The 20,374-nt window shown below is 47.5% G+C and overlaps 1 protein-coding gene across 3 annotated transcripts in view; it reads right to left on the bottom strand.

The window, feature by feature from the left end:
- The window catches only part of TSC1 (TSC complex subunit 1), a 178,302-nt gene that overhangs the window by 111,276 nt on the left and 46,652 nt on the right, over nucleotides 1-20,374 (bottom strand). For all 3 annotated transcript variants that reach the window (XM_029611266.1, XM_029611268.1, XM_029611267.1), the window contains exons 7-8: nucleotides 12,540-12,613; nucleotides 9,849-10,027 (exon numbers count right to left, since the gene is read on the bottom strand). In XM_029611266.1, the coding sequence (XP_029467126.1) occupies nucleotides 9,849-10,027; nucleotides 12,540-12,613 (253 nt within the window). The remainder of the gene's footprint in view (nucleotides 1-9,848; nucleotides 10,028-12,539; nucleotides 12,614-20,374) is intronic.

Below are 20,374 nucleotides of genomic sequence, written 5' to 3' on the forward strand. Positions count from 1 at the left end.
GTAGAGACAATGACCGAGGAAGTCTGCCTGAACATTGACCCTGGCGATGTGAGAAGCTGCTATTCTGAGCAGATGCTGCTCTGCCCAGCTTATTTAATCGAGTTTTATATACCGTCATTCGGTTTTGCCATCATAACTGTTTACAAAAATACAAAGGTTATAAGGTTAAGGCGGAACAACAAGGGTTTCAAAAAAGGTTCAAACTGTTGATAACATAGGGGTATCATATACAAATTAGTTACTGTTCAGTTTTAAGTTTCACTTCTTAGTTAATACATAGTTGTGATGAGTCATTTTTCTTCAGATTAGAATGGAGGGAGTTGGAGATGTGTTCATTGGGTGAGTTGGTATGCTTTGTTGAAAATCCATGTTTTTAGATTATTTTTTTTTTGAAGGTTTTTAGGTTTTCTTGAGTTCCGAGTTCGTTTGGGAGGGAGTTTGAGTTTTGGGCTACCTAGGGAGATTGCTCTCTTTTGGGTTGAGGTGAGTTGATTGGCACGTGTAGGTGGTGTTCTTATCAGTTGCTGCACCTCCTGCGCCACCGGTTGACTCTTGATTCCTCCCTGGCGGTTGATATATGCCATCGCGGTCGCATTGTCGGAGAGAACCTGGACCGACTTTCCCTGAAGGAGAGGCTGAAGAGCCTGCAATGCCAACTGCACTGCCCTGGTCTCCAACCAATTGATCGACCACTGCACCTCTTCCCTGGACCACTGGCCTTGGACCAATATCTTCTGACATACTGCTCCCCAGCACAAAAGACTGGTGTCCATGGTGACCACTATCCACTCGAACTTCCAGAGATACCCCATGCCGCAGACTGTCCGCCAGTAACCACCAATACAGACTGGACCGAGCCTCCTCTGTAAGGGGGAGGGGGAAGGCGGTATTGTTCAGAAACCGGGCTCCAGTGGGAAAATAATGCAGACTGTAGAGGCCTCATATGTGCAAAGGCCCAGGGAACCAACTCCAGAGTGGATGTCTGAGCCGAGGACTCGCAAATAATCCCGTGCACGTCGTATAGGAATGGACAACAAATCTTGGATCTGTGCTTGCAGCTTGAGAAAGCTATGTTCGGGAAGAAACACCCTCCCCTGAAGAGAGAGTGTCAAATAGTGTGCCCAGGAATTCCAGCGACTAGGAGGGAGCCAGGTGGCTCTTGTCTTTGATCACCCAACCTAGGGACTGCAAGAGTGATGACTCTGCGAACCGTTGAGTGGCAGAGAGACTCAGACTTTGCCCGAATCAACCAGTCATCCAGATACAGGTGGACCAATAGACCTTCCTTCCTGAGTTGCGTCGCTACCACGACCATTGGTAAATGTTCTGGGAGCTGTGGCCAGTCCGAACGTGAGAGTTCGGAATTGAAAATGCTGTCCCAGAATGCAAAATCTCAAACTTCTGATGATCAGAGTGGATGCAGATATCCAGAGATGCAAGAAACTCCTTGTGCACAGAGGCAATGACCGATCTGAGGGTCTCCATGTGGAACCTGGGGATCTGGAGACAACGGTTGACTTTGGAGGTTGAGAATGGGCTGAAACGCCCCCTCCTTTTTAGGCACTACAAAGTAAATTGAGTAACTACCTTGCTGCTGTTCTGATCGAGGGTCCGGAATGATGGCTCAGAGATTGCTCAGACGCTGCAGGGTGTCCCGTACTGCTTGATTCTTTTCTTGGTAGGAATACGGAGAGACCAGAAACAAAATCTAAAGCGTAATCTTAACTAATCACCTTGAGAACCTACTGGTCTGACATCCATTTGGTCCATTCCCCGCAAAACAGACAGAAAATCGGCCCTCCTACCACTGGAACCGGAAAATGGACCGGCCCTATTTTATTGGGCCAATTTAGCTCCCCCCTGGCTGCTTGGGGGTTTCTCGGTCTTCCAAAACAGCAGCCACGAAAGGACTGAGACCAAGGCTGCTGTTTGACTGAAGATTGCCTCGCCAGAGGATCCAAGGGACGAGAAGAACAGATCTCCGACCTGACCGAAAACAGGCATGTGAAGAGAAGGAGCTCCAAGCTCTAATTCGATCCTCCAACAGTTTATGAACCTTGTTCTCTCCTAAGGACTGTATCATATCCTCCAAGTCCTTTCTAAAAAGCAATTTACCCTTAAAGGGCAAAGATCCCAACAGAGCCTTAGAGGATACATCCGCTGACCAATTTCTCAGAGGACTCTGCAGACACCGCCCAACACCATGGACCAAGCCGAAAAACTTAGGAGATCATAAAGCATCTGCGCTGTAGGCCACTGTTGCCTTTAAGTGCCCGGCCTGTACCACCTCTTCAGAGAGTGAAGAATTGCTCTGTAAAGGACTGTACCCAATGAAGTCCTGCTTGCAAGGCAAAGCTGCTGCACATGGCCACCTCGAAGATTCATTTGAGCCGCACTTCCAATTTATGGTCCTGAAGATCCTTAAGGGCCGTGGCTCCCGTCACCGGAATAGTTGCCTTCTTGGTGATCGCCGATATGGCAGCATCTACCTTAGGGAGCTTTAAGACCTCCAAAGCCTCCTCCGGTAACAGATATAGCTTGTCCATTGCTTTGCTGACCTTCAGGCCCAATTCAGGGGTGTCCCACTCTGTACAGGAGGTCGGTGACAAAGATGGAAGAGAAATGCCAGTCCCCTAAGCCCACCATTACCGGATCTATATCTCCCATCCGGGAGTCCTTTTGCGGGGTCTCGATGCCCAATTCCGCTAAGATCGCCTCTCCGAAAAAGGCAGACCACTGCATGCTTTGGTGGCTTGACGTGTTTCACACCCTTCAGAAAATGGATTATGTCCGGGTGTGACTATAAGAGGGCCCCGTCTCAATGAGGAATCAATGCACCAAGGGCAGCCACCTGAACTCTGAGTGAATTGTAAGCCAAACCTTTCTGCAGGCCCTGCTGGAGAAAAGAGGAGCTGCGGCACAGATGCCTGACTAGGCCGAACTGGCACAGTTTTACACCAAGCCTCAAATACTTTCCAGACCCGGACATATGCAACTGAAGTGGAAGTCTCTTGCACGAAGCAGGATAGAGATAACATCTTCCGGGTAGCCCCGCCTCAGGTGGCTCCTTTCAAAAGCCAGGCCGCAAAACAAAAGCGATCTGCCTGGTCGAAAAATATGGGACCCTGGTGGAGAAGTTTCGACAGATGTCCTAGTCAAATGGGCCCCACCACTGCGAGATTGACCAGATCTGCAAACCATGGCCTTCGAGGCCACTCTGGAGCTATCAGGATCACGGTTCCCTGATGGGACTTTTTCGTAGAACCTTCCCGATCATGGGCCACGGTGGAAACACGTAGAGTAGGAGCTTGGGAGGCCACGGCAGAGACAGAGCATTCACTCCCTCCATGCTGTGCTCCTGTCTGTGGCTGAAGAAGTGCGGGGCCTTCGCGTTCTGGGAAGTGGCCATGTGAGGGACTCCCCACCTGCCGAAAACAAGCTCCACCGCCTCCTCAGAGAGCTCCCACTCCCCTGGATCTATGCGGTGACGGCTCAGGTAATCCGTCTGGATGTTGCCCACCCTGGACATGTGTGACACTGCCAGATCCTCCAGCGAGACTGACTTCTTGTGCCTCCATGACTGTTTATGTAAGCCACTGTGGTCACGTTGTCTGAGAGCACTCTTACTGCCTTGCCCTGAATGAGAGGCAGGAACTGCCACAATGCTAGTTGAACCACCCTGGTCTCCAGGCGATTGATGGGCCACGCCGTTTGCACTGTTGTCCATTATCCCTGTATGGAGGATCTGCCACAAACAGCTCCCCAAGCGGAGAGGCTGGCATCTGAGGTTACTATGATCCATTGAGGTGTTTCCAACTCCATCCCCTGTAACAGATGGTCCTGCTAGAGCCACCAGGAGAGGCTGCAATTGGCCACTTCTGGTAGCGGCAGGGGTGCCTGAAAATCCTGGGACACAGGCTTCCAATGGGAAAGCAACGCCCTCTGCGAAGGACTCATATGTGCAAATGCCCACAGGACCAGATAGATAGTGGAAGCCATAGTACCTAGGAGCTGCAGATAGTCCCAAGCTATCGGGGGGGTGAGAGGCAACGAAACCACTGCAGCTGGTCCCAGAGAACTTGCACTCAGCCCTGTTGTAGAAAAACCTTGCCCACCTTGGTGTTGAAGTATGCTCCCAGGAAGTCTAGCTCCTGCTAAGGCACGAGACAGCTCTTGGCAAAATTGACGATCCAACCCAGAGAGTGGAGGTGGTGCAGAACCTTGGCAACCGACCGTTGACACTGGGACTCTGATTTTGCTCGGATGAGCCAGTCATCCAGGTACAGATGGACTAGGACCCCATCTCTCCGGAGCACCACCGCCACCACCACAACCTTGGAAAAGGTGTGGGGTGCCGTTGCCAGCCCGAAGGGCAGTGCCTGGAACTGAAAGTGCTGTCCGAGAATCTTGAAGCAAAGAAATCTTTTATGATCCCGAAAAATTGGGATGTGAAGGTAGGCCTCGTCAGGTCTAGGGAGGCTAGGAACTCCCTGATGCATGGCTGCAATGACAGAGCATAGCGTTTCCATCTGGAACAGAGGGATCTTGAGGTCCAGAATGGGGTGGAAAGATCCTTCCTTCTTGGGAACCACGAAGTGGACAGATAGTGGTCTAACCCATGTTCTGTCCATGGAACTGGCCGTATGGCTCCTAAACCGAGGAGTCGATGTAACGTCTGGCATACTATCGACTGCTTTGTCAGAGGTCTGCAGGGAGAGAAGAGAAATCTGTCTCTTAAGGGCCTTGCAAATTCTAAAGCGTAGCCTTCCTTTAGGATATCCAGGACCCACTGGTCTGATGTGATTTTGGTCCACTCCTTGTAGAAGGAAGATAGGAGGGTGCCCATCTTGGGGATGGTGGAGTGGACTGGCAAGACTTCATTGCTTAGGCTTGGACATTCCTTCTTGGGAGAGAGCTTCCCAGGCTGGACGCCTGCCCCGAAAGGAATGAGACCAGGCTTGGGATCGAGAGGAGGGTGGTCTCTGGTTAGCTGGTCTGGACTGCCAAAGCGATGCTGACCCTGGAAGCGGCTTCATGTAGCGCCAAATGTCCCGGTGTGTCTGGGCCTATCCTCTGGCAGCTTGTGCACCTTATTCTCCCCCAAGAGAGACAATCTGATCTAGCTCATCACCAAAGAGTAATTTACCCTTGAAGGGTAGAGAACCAAGCCGGGCTTTCAAGGAAGCATCCGCCGACCAATTGCGGAGCCAGACTAGGCGCCTAGCTGAGACCATGGAGCGAGCTAGCACCCGCAGAAGATCATACAGAGCATCCGCCCCATATGCAATGACTGCCTCTAGACGTTCTGCCTGCTGCGCTTCCTCAGGAGGGAGATCTTGGGCTCCCAGGAGCTGCTGAACCCATCGGAGCCCTGCCCTTTGCATGAAGGAGCTGCAGGCTGCCGCCCGAACTCCCAAGGCGGAAACTTCAAAGATCCACTTCAGATAAACTTCCAGTTTTCTATCCTGAACGTCTTGCAAGGCTGCCCCTCTGGTGACTGGAATGGTGGTTCTCTTCGTGACTGCAGTCACGGAGGAATCTACCTTTGGTAGCTTGAGGAGTTCCAGAAAATCTTCTGGGAGCAGATAAAGTTTGTTCATGGCCCTGCCTCCCTGGAGGGATGCTTCCAGAGTATCCCATTCCCAGGAAAGCAATTCCAGTATTGTTGGATGAGAAGGAAAGGTCTTGGCTGGAGGCCAACAAGGACGGGGTCTCCCCTCCTACCCCTGCTCGGTGGACCTGTGGGCTCTGCAGCGGGATCAATATCCAATTCGTCTACCATATGTGGAATGATAGGATCGAGCTAGTCTCTCTGAAAGAGGCGCAAGACTTGAGGGTAATCTCCCTCCATTTGAGCCTGGGCTCCCGTATCATCCAAATCCGGGTCTCCTGATGGATCCGGATCTGTGGTCTGGGTGACCGGTGGGGACACCACTCAAACAAGGGAGGGTCCCTGAGCGGCAACGGGTTCCTGGGAGCCTCTTGGCCTCTGGACAGTGACAGCTCCTGTGTCCCCCCCTATGGCCATCTGAAGTATAGCTGGGGGTGGCACAGGCAAAGAATCCACCAGCCTGGGCACCTTAGCGGGAAGAGGGACGGGCAAGAGATCCTGGGGCTGGCTCTGGCGAGCCAAATATGCATTATGCATAAGAATAATGAATTCAGTTGAAAATGGCTCCAGGCCAATCCCCGGGTGGGGGGGGAAACGCTCGAGGTCTGCCTTGTCCTCCTGTGGTAATGGCGCCGGCAACCCTGCCAACAAAATGGCCGCCGTTCCCGCACTGTCCGGGGACAGGGCCGGCCTCCGCGCGAGCGATTGTGCATGGCCGTGCGTAGGAGGACGCGTTCCTGGGCTCGAGGGACCCTCCCTGCCAGGGAGACACCTTGTGCAGAGCCGCAAAGCGAGCTCTCCACAGGCACTGCATCGTGGCATGGGGGGAGGGAAGGGAGGAGAGGTGCTGAAACTTCAACTCCTGAATGCTGCCTGAACGAGGAAGGAGAAGAATAAAATTAAAAACTGCCCAGACTGCAAGCGCTGTCCGAATCTAAAGTCTTCCCCCTATTTTTTTTTTTTTTTATAACAGAGGAATGCTGCTTCTCTGTTCTGTACTGCCCTGAGGCAAACGGCTTCTCAGGGCAGCAAGTTGGGCCAACGGGGGAGAGGTTGGACCACCAACTTTCACTCCTATGGAGGAAGACAATTCCCTTAAAAGAATAAAGCAGAGATAACTCACCCCAACAGCCAAAAATACCAACTCCCCACCTGGGGAAAACCAGCCAAGAGCCAGAGATCAGTCTGCAAGCTGAAGGACTGCTGAGGAGATGGTGAGAAGAACGTCACAATCAACTTACCGTAGTCTAAGACTTTTTTTTTTTTTAAACCTGCTCCATCCACATCAAGAGAGAAGCCACAAAGACAGACAAAATACTATTCTCCCTTGAGAGGGGAAACCGCAGGTACAACCCTCATCTGCTGAATCAGAGGAAATACTGAGGGGATGCAGAGAGTGCACCTGCTTATAGGTGGGTGTCCTGTCAGTTTTTGCTCCGACTCCATCTGCTGGAAGGGGGACATAACCCATGGTCTGGACTGATCTGGGTACATACAGGGAACAAAATTTAGTCATGCTTCCCTTTTTTTCTTTTTTTAAAATTTCTAAAAGGGCCAGTCCTGACCTATGAGTCCTAGACTAAGCCTCACTCAACACCATCTCTCACTATCTTTTCAAAAACCAACCACCACAGACTGCAGGATTTTGCACCTCCACCATCTGCTGCAGATAGAGAAATACTGAAGGACTGCAGATGGCACCTCAGGGTATAGGGCAGAGTCAGTCAAAGCTTTCTCTGTCTCCATCTGCTGGAGGGGAGGCAAAACCCAGGAGTCTGGACTGATCCAGGTACGTACAGGGAAAGAGGATTTACAGCTAAGAGGTGCATTTGCTGGATAAAAAAAAAAAAAAAAAAAGCAGCTGTATTGTTAACTGCAGACCTGATGTGCAAGTATAATTTGTTCACTACACTATCTACGTGCAGCACTAGGTCTGATGGACTGGATATTTATGTGCACTGCAATCCATCACAATACCATAGTGTTCTCAGCTGTACTAATGAACTAAAGAAACATAAGGCTGGCCCCCTAACCCACCCACATCCAGTACACTCACTGGCTCAAATCTAAACAATTAGGTAACTGTACAAGGTACACTCACGGGGTAATCTGAACTATTTTCTCTATAAACTATACCACAACAGCTTGGTGAAAAAATCTTTGAATTTAGACAACTTTGAGGTAAAAAATTGGTATAATTAGTTGAGTTATAAATGTGTCCTATGATCCTGTTCTAAACATTTAAAACTGGTTCTCAGTGGTTGCAGTCCCCCTGAGGAAGCATATGCATGTGAAACAGGGGCCGCTTGTTGGGGGTCAGACCACGTGAATTTATACCTGAAGTTGAAAACTGATCAGGAATCAGAATTTCACACCAGTGACCAGTGTTACTACTAATATACATTTTTCAATGTGTTGAAGTGATAGAGTTTGTTTATAAAAACTGGATAATGGAGGAATAAGTTAGAAATATATAGATTGTAAGTGGAAAATCCCACAGGGAATTTGAGTCACATCTAAAAGGATATTGTATGTTTACATAGGCTCAGAGTCTAATATACTGGCACTTGTGTATTCTGTGATGTTTTAAGGTGTGAATGAGCATGGGTGATTTTAATTTGTATGGACACATTTCTAAAAATGTCTTGATAATTGTGATAAGTTTTGCACTTTTCTCTTATTGGTTGTGATCAAATCTAAACAAACCATTACCTCCCAAAACAGAGGCACATCTGAATAAACCTATGCTACAGAAATCCTCAAACTTTGGTTCCTGAAAACTGCATCTCTTGTCTCAAGTGGAAACAGATTGCCCATTAAGAGCAAGATTATGAATGAGGGATTGTTCTAGCACCAGGGCCCAATACTCCATTTTCACTAAAATAACTTAATTTAATAGTACTATAAAAAGCAGACATTTTAGAGCATTATTTTCTTGTCTGAAGAGGAAAAGTGCCAAGTGACATCACAGGCACTGTTGAGAATAGAAGACCCTGGTACTCTTTCTAGTATCACATCACCAGGTATCATGGTCATCAGCACATCAATATGTGCTTGCTGGGAAATGCTCGATCACCTTAAAGTCAAAGCACAGTAAGCTGCATAAGGCATTTCAAGTTTCATTTCTAAATTGACGCTTAAGTCAAGGACTTCTTGTATTCTTCTCATAGAGAAACATTGTCTTTTACAGTCAGCCTTGTGTGTCTTACTGCAAACCACCTCCATCTCTGGTGATGGGTCTCCCTCCCAGTTCATACAATACATTTTGAAGTTTGTCATCTTGCAGCAACTAATTAAATTCGGGCAGATTCAGTATGGTGCGCTCGGCCGAGTGAACCTTTAGCTCCCCGTTTGGCTGCGCAATTTTGACACGCTATTTTTACCCCTTATACAGTAAGGGGTAATAGCATGTGGAAAATGTGCTGCCAACCCGTTTCCCCCCCCCCCAAAACTAATAGCGCCTGCAACATGCAAATGCATGTTGATGGGCCTATTAGTTATTCCTGTGAGATACAGAAAGTAAAATGTGCAGCGAAGCCGCACATTTTACTTTCAGAAATTAACGCCTGCCCAAAGGCAGAAGTTAATTTCGGCTGGCACAGGGAAAGTGTACAGAAAAGTAGAAAAAAAACAAAACAAAACTTTTTTTCCTCTACACCCTCCGACTTAATATCATAGCAATATTAAGTTGGAGGCACCAAAGATTTAAAAAAAAACAAACAACCTGCAGGTTGGAAAACCGGACGCTCAATTTTGCCGGCATCCATTTTCCGAACCCGTGGCTGTCAGTGGGTTCGACAACCGACACTGGTAAAATTGAGCTTCTGCTGACAGCTGCTGCTTCTGTCAAAAAGGAGGCACTAGGGACACTAGCGTGTCCCTAGCGCCTCCTTTTTACTGCAGGCCCTAATTTACATACCTTGGCTGCCTGGGCGTGCGTGTCTGGAGAGCTGGTGCTCGCCGGCTCTCCCGTGAGGTTTTCTGTATTGGCCCGATTGTTAGCTACAGGAGTGTCAATTTATTACACTTTTGTCTCCCTGGCCATTACTACTAGAAGAAAGCCAAGACTGATGGCCCCAATTCCTTTCTTGTACAATGCAGAGGTGTTGATGTTTAGTAATCACTGGTCTTGAGTGGTTCAGACACAGGGTTCAGGAAGGAGATAGGAAATTTAGAACCACATCACATAATGCCTTTGCAGTCAAGTTCACTTAAACTGATTCTTCTAAGATCTTACCAGAGCTGCTGTGTACATCCACATAGGGGCTGACAGCAGGGTCTGCTTGCCTGTGTCGAGAGCGAGTTGAGCCACGCTGGGACACAGGTGAATAGCCATCTTCATAGGAGGCTTCACTGGGGTCCAAGGAGACTTTGGCACAGTCTATCACAACATCATGGGTTTCCAGTCGTTTCCACCTATACAGACATTTGGGCACCAAGAACACATGCAAGTTTTAGAACAAAAAAAAAATACCAACTATAAATTTATGGTTTCAGAAAGGCTGTATGTTTCCATAACAGAGTTAATTGCCAGCCCATGAAGAGAGTGCTTCACATGTACCATTTTCACTAAGGGACCTTAGGAGGAACTATGTTTTCTAAACCCACCATATAATGGGCGAGTTGGGACTGGATATAAATTTTCAAACTCTCTCCCTTCAGCTGAGATTTATCCTCAATTTACTGCTCGCAAACCCTCCAATTCCATTTAGCTGACTGCCAGCTAGTACCTACATTAGTGTAGGAATTTCTACCTAAGCCAAGGGGTGCAGAGATACTATTGGTTTACATGAAGCATTATGTGATAAAGCAGGATCTGCACACTAATCAGAGAAACATAGAAATGACTGCAGAAGACGACCAAATGGCCCATCCAGTCTGCCCAGCAAGCTTTCTACTTATCTGTTAAGGGCCCTGACCTCAGCGGTCAGAGTCCTTATTGGTAACTTTTTGGTTCAAATTTCCTTCCACCCCCGCCACTGATGTAGAGAGCAATGCCAGAGCTGCATCAATGTGAAGCATCAAGCCTAAATGGCCAGGGGTAGGAACCACCACAATAAGCAAGCTACTCCCATGTCTATTTGTTTACCCAGCCTGTGCAATTTAGTCCTTGTTGGTTGTTTGAATATAAATCCACTTTTCTTCGTTCCCCCCTGCCATTGAAGCAGAGAGCTGCTTGGATATGCAATGAAAAAGTGAAGCATCAGGCTAATTTGGTTTGGGGTAATAACCGCTGCAACAAGCAAGCTACTTCCATGTTTGTGAATGCAGATCTTTTTTCCCATATTTCCTCTTGCCGTTGAAGCATAGAGCAATGTTGGAGTCTCATTAACCTTGTGAATGTTTGTTGAATAAATGTAGTAGCCATCATTCCTGCAAGCAACCCCCATGCCTCTTCATTTCATTCACATGCTCAAGACTTTATGGATCCACACATTTATCCCACACAGTTTTGAAATCCTTCATAGATTTGGTCCTCACCACTTCCTCCAGAAGGGCATTCCAGGCATCCACAACCCTTTCCGTGAAGAAATACTTCCTGACATTGGTTCTGAGTCTTCCTCCTTGGAGTTTTAAGTCATGACCCCTGGTTCTGCTGATTTCCCCCCCCAACAGAAAATGTTTGTTGCCGACTTTGGATCATTAAAACCTTTCAAGTATCTGAAAGTCTGTATCATATCACCCCTACAACTCCTTTCCTCCAGGGTATACATATTTAGATTCTTCAATCTCTCCTCATAAGGCATTCGATGAAGACCATACACCTTTTTGGTCACCCTTCTCTGTACCGCCTCCCATCCTGTCTCTGTCCCTTCTGAGATACGGTCTCCAGAACTGAACACAGTACTCCACGTGAGGCCTCACCAAGGACCTGTACAAGGGGATAATCACTTCCCTTTTCTTACTCTTTATTCCTCTCTATGCAGCCCAGCATTCTTCTGCCTTTAGCTATCACCTTGTTTCGCTGACTTCAGATCGTTAGACACTATCACCCCAAGGTCTCTCTCCTGCTCCTTGCACATCAGTCCTTCACCCCCCCATCGAATACATTTCTCTCTGATTTCCACACCCCATATGCATGACTCTGCACTTCTTGGCATTGAATCTCAGCTGCCATATCTTTGACCACTCTTCCAGCCTCATTCTCTCCACTCCTTCCGGCGAGTCCACTCTGTTGCAGATCTTGGTATCATCTGCAAATAGACAAACTTCTGTCCGCGATGTTGCTCATGAAGATATTGAACAGGACCAGTCCCAACACCGACCCTTGCGGCACTCCGCTTATCACCGCTCTCTCTGAGTAAGTTCCTTTTACCATCACATTGCACTCACTCCCAAGCTTCTCGTTTTATTCACAAGCCTCCTGTGTGGGACTGTATCAAAAGCTTTGCTAAAATCCAAGTAGATGACATCAAGCGCTCTTCCTTGATCCAATTCCTTGGTTACCCAGTCAAAAAAAAGGTGTCAGATTCGTCCAACAGGATTTTCCCTTGGTGAAACCATGCTGCCTCTGGTCCAGCAATTCTGCTGCTTGTAGATTGTTCACTATGCTATCAGAAGCCTTAATCCATAGTTCTCTCAGGTTGTCTCCCTTTTATTCCCCTAAATCATTTTGAGATTCCTCCCATCTAGAACAGTCACTGCAGAAGCAGGTTTTGGTCAAGAGCAATAGACCACAACTTCTTCTGTAACTCAGTACACACAGACACCTCAAGTCTGGCCAACAGGTGACACCATTGTGACAGTTGGGACACCCTTTCCACACCACAATGAGGCCTACAAAGCCTGTAGAGATATGCCAAAACCTTAAGTTTTTGCACTACCTGCTACTAGCAAGGGTACACCTGTTACTTCAACCTCAAATAGAAAAGTCAAGTGCAGACTGAGGAACTAATCCCATTAGGGCTGTGCACCAAAGAAACCTTACCTGCTGGGATCCAGTTCATGGTCCTTAGATCCAGTCACCAATTCTGGATGGATTCTTACATGCTCCATCATTGGCTAAGGGGGGGGGGGGGGGGGGGGGGGGGGAAAAAAAAAAAAAAAAAAAAAAGACAGCAGCTCTAATAAAATGAAAAGCCATTCTTGTACACATTTCTCCTCACCAACGTCTCTTCCCACTCCTTCCTAAACTGTTTTGGGATAAACCCATTGGTTATTATATTAGGAATGAAATTAGAAAGTATCTATGTTAAGCCAAAATTTCATCAGTGAGAAATCCATTTGTTCCTTTGGTTCATCTGTCACAAAATCTTATGGAGAAATCTGATTTATGACCCTCGTACTGGCATTTGTATAAGAAAATTAGTTCTTACCTGTTATTTTCGTTCCTGTAGTACCATGGATCAATCCAGACTGTGGGTTATGCCTCCCTTCCAGCAGATGGAGACAGAAAAACTTGAAGGGCACCCTCTCTTAACCCGGTGTGCCACCTGCATCCATTCAGTATAAAGATTATCCAAGCCGAATATAACAAGAACAAAGAATCAAGCAATAATACAATTGTAACTGTAGAAGTGCAAACACAGAGCAACTTGTGGTATTTTTCCTTAGTGTTCTGCATTAAACACTGCTACCTTCAAAAAATAGCTTAAGATGTGGCTCTTCGAACAAGCCTACACTTGAATCAGCTCCCTCACCATAGCTCCTTCCCTCTCCACCACCCTCCTACAGAACTATACAAACAATGATATTTTAGTTATTGCTCTACCTATTTAACTCCTCTTGCCCTGGTCACCTGACCATTTCCTTAACCTCTCCAAGTTTTTATACCCCTGTTATATAACTTATTTCCCTCAGTCTCAATATATTTATCCCCCTATTTGTAAACTGATGTGATATGTCTATGAACGTCTGTATATAAAAAAAGTTTTAAATAAAATAAATATGAGCATGGACTCCAAACACCCACTCCCCGGGCAGGCGTCTGGACTGATCCGTGGTATTACAGGAACGAAAATTAACAGGTAAGAACCAATTTTCCTTTTCCCTGTACGTGCCCGATCAGTCAAGACTGTGGGATGTACCAAAGCTTCCCTAGGTAAAAAACTCATGCAATACCTCTGTCCTGTATCTGAACTAAACCAACACTCCAGAGGAACTCTGCAATATATACTGCCCAAACTTTATGTGCGTAATTTTATTAGTTTAAATACATATGTTACATACATCCAGCTATGTGAGGAAATATTTACCCTATAATTAAAACATCGCACTCCTTTCACTGCCCTCCCTACACTACATTCATACTTCCATCCACACCACTCAAATCATGCCACATTATTCATGATAGCTAAAAAGCTAATACGTATACGTAATTAATACCTCTTCATATGACTTTATACATTACAACATTGTTCACATCAGTGCATGTACATCTTATTCATACAATGCTTGTCAAATACACAAACTGTAAACAGAAAAATATACACTGTAAATGTATTGCATGATGTTTTTTGATGAATATAAACTAAGGACAGTGGGTCTTTAGTTCATATTCATCAAAAAATATCACATGCAATACATTTACACAGTGTATATAAGTTGCCCCATGATTGAAAGAAGCTAGCCTAGGTTTAGAAGCTTTCTGACCTCTCCTGGAGCCATGCCACATGACAAAAATGATCCGAAACTCTGAAAGGATTCGTGACCTCCAAATAGCATAAGGCACATCTGACATCCAAACAACGAAGTTCTCTCGCGTGTGGGACATCAGCTGATAAGTTTGGAAAAGCTGGGAGCTCTGATTGATTTAAATGAAAAGCTGAGACCACATTTGGCTAAAAGGAAGGGACTGTTCTAAGATACACCAGAGTCAGAAATTCTCCATAAAGGTTCCCTACAAGAAAGGGCCTGTAGTTCTGAGATTGTGAGCCCAGCAGATTGCCACTAAAAATACCGTGAGATCCTTAAACGTCGCCTTCCTAAAGGGTTCAAACGGTGGCTCACACAAAAGACACGAAGCACCAAGTTAAGGCTCCAGGACGGGTATACAGGAGGAATCAATCTTACTCGAGGAAACGCACTACATCCGGATGCAAAGCTACTGAACTACCAATAAGGGAGCCCAGGGCCGCTACGTGCACAAGTGAATTAAAAGACAAGCCCTTGGATAAGCCATTTTGTAAAAAGGCCAAAAAAATGAGCAATTGAGGCCTGCCTTGGAAAAACTCCTCATTCACAACACCAGGTCTCAAACTCTCCACACCCCAACATGAGAGAGGTAGACTTTTTCCAGCCTTGCAGCAGAGTAGTGATTTCCTCCAAATACTCTTCCTTCCTCAGTCTCCTCCTTTCAAAAGCCAGGCCGCTAGATAAAAGCATTCTGCCTGGTCGAAAGACATAGGGCCTTGCTGCAGAAGATGACAGTCGTAGGGGCCCTTCCACTGCCAGGTTGTCGAGATCTGTGAACCATGGCTGTTGGGGGCTCCAGAATCATGCTCCCTGGATGAACTTCTATCCTGTGTAGAACCTTGCCCACTAGTGGCCAAGGAGGGAACATGTATAGGAGAATTGAGGTTGGTCAGGGAAGCACCAGCGTATTTGACTCCCTCTGTGCTGTGATCCCTTCTGCGACAAAAAAAAAAAAAAAAAAAAAAGAAAGAGGGCCTTGGCATTTTCTCATGTCTCCAAGTCCATGTGGGGTGTCCCCCACCTGTGTGAAATGAGATCCATTGCTCAGTCGGAAAGTTCCCACTCTCCTGGATCTATGCATTTCCAACTCAGGAAATCTGCCTGTATGTTTTCTTTGCCGGCGATGTTACGATGCCGCTAACAGCGCAAGATGTTTTTCCGTCCAAGCCATGAGATGTTCCGCCTCTTCGGCTACAGCCTGATTTTTGGTGCCTCCTTGAATGTTGATGTAAGCTACCATCGTCACATTGTCGGACAGAACGTGGACTGCCTGACTGCGCAACAATGGGAAAAAAGTTGCTCAAGGCCAGCCGAACTGTTTTGGTCTCTAGGCGATTGATCGTCCAGCTGGATTCTTCCTCTGACCAGCAGCCCTGAACAGAGTGGGATTGACAAACTGCTCCCCAGCCAGAGAGATTGGCATCCGTGGTCACCACTATCCACCTTGGGACTTGAGGTCCACCCTTGAGACAGGTTGTGCAGGCACAGCCACCACCCAAGACTGGACCTGGTGTGATCAGTGAGCAGTAAAGGGAACTGGAACTCCTCTGACTTGGGGTCCCAATGGGAAAGCAACGCTGGTAGTAATGGCCTCATGAGCAAAAGCCCAGGAAACCACCTCCAGAGGAGATGCCATAGAGCAGAGGACAAGCAGATAGCCCAGGCTGTGGGAGGCTGGAGTGACAACAAGTGCCGAACTTGCTCCAATTTGTTTCTTCTGTCCAGGGGTAGGAAAACCTTCCCCACGTGGTATCGAAGTGGGTGCCCAGGAAGTCCATCATTTGAGAAGGGACAAAGTTGCTTTTGGCCTGATCGATCACCCAGCTGAGTGACTCTAGGAGCCTGACGATGTTGCTGATAGCTTCTATACAGAGATCCTTGAACTTCACCCTGATGAGCCAGTGATCTAGGCAGGGATGAATTAGAAGGCGGCCTTGCTTCCTCAGGGCTGCTGCCACAACCACCATAACCTTGGTGAATGTGCAAGGGGCCATAGCCAGACCGAACGGCAGCATGCAGAACTGGAAATGCATACCTAGTATCTTGAAGTGGAGAGATTTGTGATGATCCTCACGGATGGGTATATGTAAGTATGCTTCCATCAGATCCAGGGACGCCAGGAATTCACCCTTGCGAATCGCAGCTATTGCAGAATGTAGGGTTTCCGTGTGGAAATGTGGTATCTTGAGAGCCTTGTTCACCTTTTTCAGGTCTAGAACAGGCCGGAAGGATCCCTCCTTTTTTGGGACCACGAAATAAATGGAGTAACGCCCCGTTCTCCATTCCGCTTGGGGAACTGACTTATTGCCTCGAGAGCCTGCCGGATGATCTGAGCCTTTATTTTTGCACGCAGGGGGAGGCCATGACGTCTGAGTGGCCGAGCAAATTCCAAAGCGTAGCCTTGTTCTATGATGCTTAGGACCCATTGATCGGAAGTAATTCTGACCCATGCCTCGTAGAATTGGGACAAACGTCTCCCCATTCGAGGTAGCAAGGGATGGGTTGGCCTGATCTCATTGGGAAGACTTGAGGCAAGGGGCATGGTGGAACTTGTGTTGCGGGTTTTTCTGCGCCCTTGAAAGGAAGGATTCCAGAATTGTATCCTTGACACCGGCTGTGGTCTAGCCTGGCGAAACCCATTGTCCTTGAAAATGAGATTGGGTGGGAAAACCCCTGGAAAGCATCGGCCTGTCCTCATGGAGCTTGTGAACTCTGTTTTCAGACTTCATCAGTTGCTCCAGGTCCTCACCGAAGAGGAACTTTCCTTTAAATGGTGAGGAGCCTAACTGAGCTTTAGAAGAAATGTCTGCTGACCAGTTACGCAGCCAAAGGAGCTTCCGTGCTGATACAGCAGAGGACATTGAGCTGGAGGAAGTACGAAGGAGATCATACAGCGCATCCGCTCCATATGCCACCGCCGCTTCCAAGCATGTCGCTTGCTCCAACTCTCTGGGAGGAAGATCTCTTGAAGTCAATAATTTTACTCATCGGAGGCTCGCCCACAGCATGTAGCTACTGCACATCGCTGTGTGAATATCCAGGGCCGAAACTTCAAAAGATATGTTTGAGAAGAACCAAGTTTTCTATCCTGAGGATACTTGAGGGCTGCCGCCCCAGCGATGGGAATGGTGGATTGCTTTGTGACTGCAGACACTGAAGAGTCAACCTTAGGAGACCTCAAGAGGTCCTAAGAATCCTCTGGCAAGGGATAAAGCTTATCCATAGCCCTACCTATCCTCAAACTGGCATCTGGGCCCTCCCACTCTTGAGTCATCAGCTGGTGCAGCATAGGATGCAACAGAAGCTTTAGCTGGAGCCCACAGCCCCAGACTGGATCCATGGAATCTTGTGGGAGGATGTCTTGGGGGAGATCCACCCCTAACTCAGATAAGACTGAAGGAATAAAAGGTTCCAGCTCCTCCCTATGAAAAACAGGCGGACCACCTTCGGGTCATCACCAACCAGAGGGAGTGCTTTATCTGATCCTCCTCTGAGCATGTGCCAGGAGGGGGTCAGCGCATCTGGAAAGTCCACTCCTGCTGTGGACGACCCACACAATTTAGTGACCCGAAGGGACGCCTGGGAATCTGAGTACTTGGCAATTTTATTTGGAGGCTTAGCAGGACAACTCAAAACGCGAAGCACCGCGTTGCTGAGTCTGAGAAGCCAAAAAAGCCTTGTGCATAAGAAGCACAAAGTCCAGGGTGAAAGCATTGGAACCAGCCCCTTCCTCCACCAGGGGATCGGGTTCACCCTCAAACATCCTGGCCTGATAGGAGGGATCCCCAGGACTGGTAGGGACCGGAGATAAAAATCGGGAGGTAGCTCCCTTGCTCTGGCTTCTGCTACTTTAAAAGTTTCCAAAATGGCCACCGTTCCCACGCTGAGGGGGAATGGATCAGCCCTAGGCTCCCAAGGTGCTGATTTTTTAAGGCACCTAATGAGCTGCCTGCCCCACCGGAAAGGCACTAAGAAAAAAGGCCTGCACGGGAGAGTCTGGTGACAGACTCTCTGCAGGTACTGCAGCAAGATGGCCACGGCATTGAGGCAGCGAAGGGGGGAGCTGAAAAATCGCAACAGAGAATAAGAGACAGGAGCCCAAAGGAAGCGCAGCCAGAATACACAAAAAATAACTACAGGCTGCTTTTTTTTTTAATCAGCTTGGGGCATTGAGGGAAGAAGAGGGACCAGACCACTGGTATCTTTCTCTTAGCCTTACCTTGCAGGAGCCCCGCAGGGTAACCTACCCCAGCTCCTCAGCCTTCTAGGGGGGGGGGGGTGGAATGGCTTGCTAGAACCCCCTGGGAGGTGGGTTTTTTTTTTTTTTCAAAGTCCCACTCTTTATTTTAAGGGATATAGTCCCAACCCTAAAATCAGGGCAAGACTACTGGGTTTGCACCACCTCCATCTGCTGGAGACAGAAATACTGAAGGTATGCAGGTGGCACACTGGGTTAAGAGGGTGCCTTTCAAGCTTTTCTGTCTCCATCTGCTGGAAGGGAGGCATAACCCACAGTCTGGACTGATCCAGGTATGTACAGGAACGTCACAATTAGATTGCTGCAACTCATATGTAGACATGTTCACAACTTCTCTCAGACTCCTACAATGTTTCACAGAATACTGCAGCTAAGATGATTCTTGGACCATATGACCCTATTATCTGTCAACAAGCAGGGTTGAATTAGCCATGATAAGTGGGTGACCTCTAACAGCATCTGACTGACCCATCTCTAGCTCAGTAGAGCTTTTGCTACTGAGCATGCGTGTTTGACATACTCTTACCATACATTTGAGTTGAGTAGGAGCTCCTCACCCAAAGCTTCTCTCCCTGCAGTGCTGGATCCACTGTAGACTCAGGATTGAGTGGAGAATATCTTCCCCCACCCCCTCCCAATATAGAACCGCCAGCTGACTATGCAGCATGTCTGGTGCTATAGGAGTGCATCAACACTATTGGTACATTCTATGGATCTGTATCAGGGTATTGACATCTGCAGCCTATGCACACTTTCTACATCACTGTGCATCTGCACTGGCAATGCTCTTGGATGTACAACACTATCAAAAGGCATCTATGAATCTGCATGAGCAGGAAGTCTGCTAAGCCATCTGTGCATCTGCATCAGCAGCATACTTGATGCCCCTGCTTCATTGATGTTCTCAATGCATTCTACAATATCTATGCAAAAGCCTCTGACTGTCAGCACAGAATGTGGCTCCCAATTCAAGAGTTCCTCTCTACATTTGAAAATTCTGGATCCCATTTTCCTGACAAGTGGTCCAAATAGGATCTCCTCCATGGAGCCCAGTACAGGCAACTGGATTCAGGGGGTACAGTCCATCCAAGACTCATCCCCCTTTAAAATTCAATTCTTGAATAGCCTTCATAATAGGTAAGAAACTAGGCATGAAACCAGAATGGGATTTTTTTTCTTTGGCTCAGACATGAATTCATCCCCAGGTGGACAGTATTGCACACTGCCATGCATGCCCTGGCCTTCTGATTACAGACTGTCATGGCTCAAATCAACAAGAATGTATGGCTCTGCTCTCCTGAGAGCTGTCTCCATAGCAGTCATCTGTAAAGCTGTGGCTTGAGTCTGTACATTCCACTACTGTCTGGAAAAGGAAAATTTGATCTTACCTGCTAATTTTTGTTCCTGTAATATCCCAGATCAGTCCAGACCAGTGAGTTATGCATTTCCACCAGCAGATGAGGCAGAGAAAAAAAACCCAACAACTTTGAGGCACTGCTATATATACCACCTGCAGCTCCTCAGTATTGGTCGATCCAAGCAAAAAACCACTGGGACCAACTTAAACTATTCACCCCAAACAAGGCGTACATCAAAAAACAGGGTTGGATTCCCCTAAAGTAGGAAACTCTACCCTGGATCTTTGTTAATATTGGCATCAAAACTATTTCCTTCAGAATTCAATACAGTAGCTAACCCAGAGGTCAGCCCATCTTTTGGCATTCACGTCTGGGCAGGCCTCTGGACTGACCTGTGGTATTACAGGAACGAAAATTAGTAGGTAAGATTCAATTTTCCTTTCCTGAACATACCCAGATCAGTGGGATGTACCAAAGCCACTCTGTGGGCGGGATCCTGAAAGACATGCTCTT

The sequence above is a fragment of the Rhinatrema bivittatum genome, chromosome 8, assembly GCF_901001135.1.
Source record: "Rhinatrema bivittatum chromosome 8, aRhiBiv1.1, whole genome shotgun sequence".
Taxonomy (NCBI): domain Eukaryota; kingdom Metazoa; phylum Chordata; class Amphibia; order Gymnophiona; family Rhinatrematidae; genus Rhinatrema; species Rhinatrema bivittatum.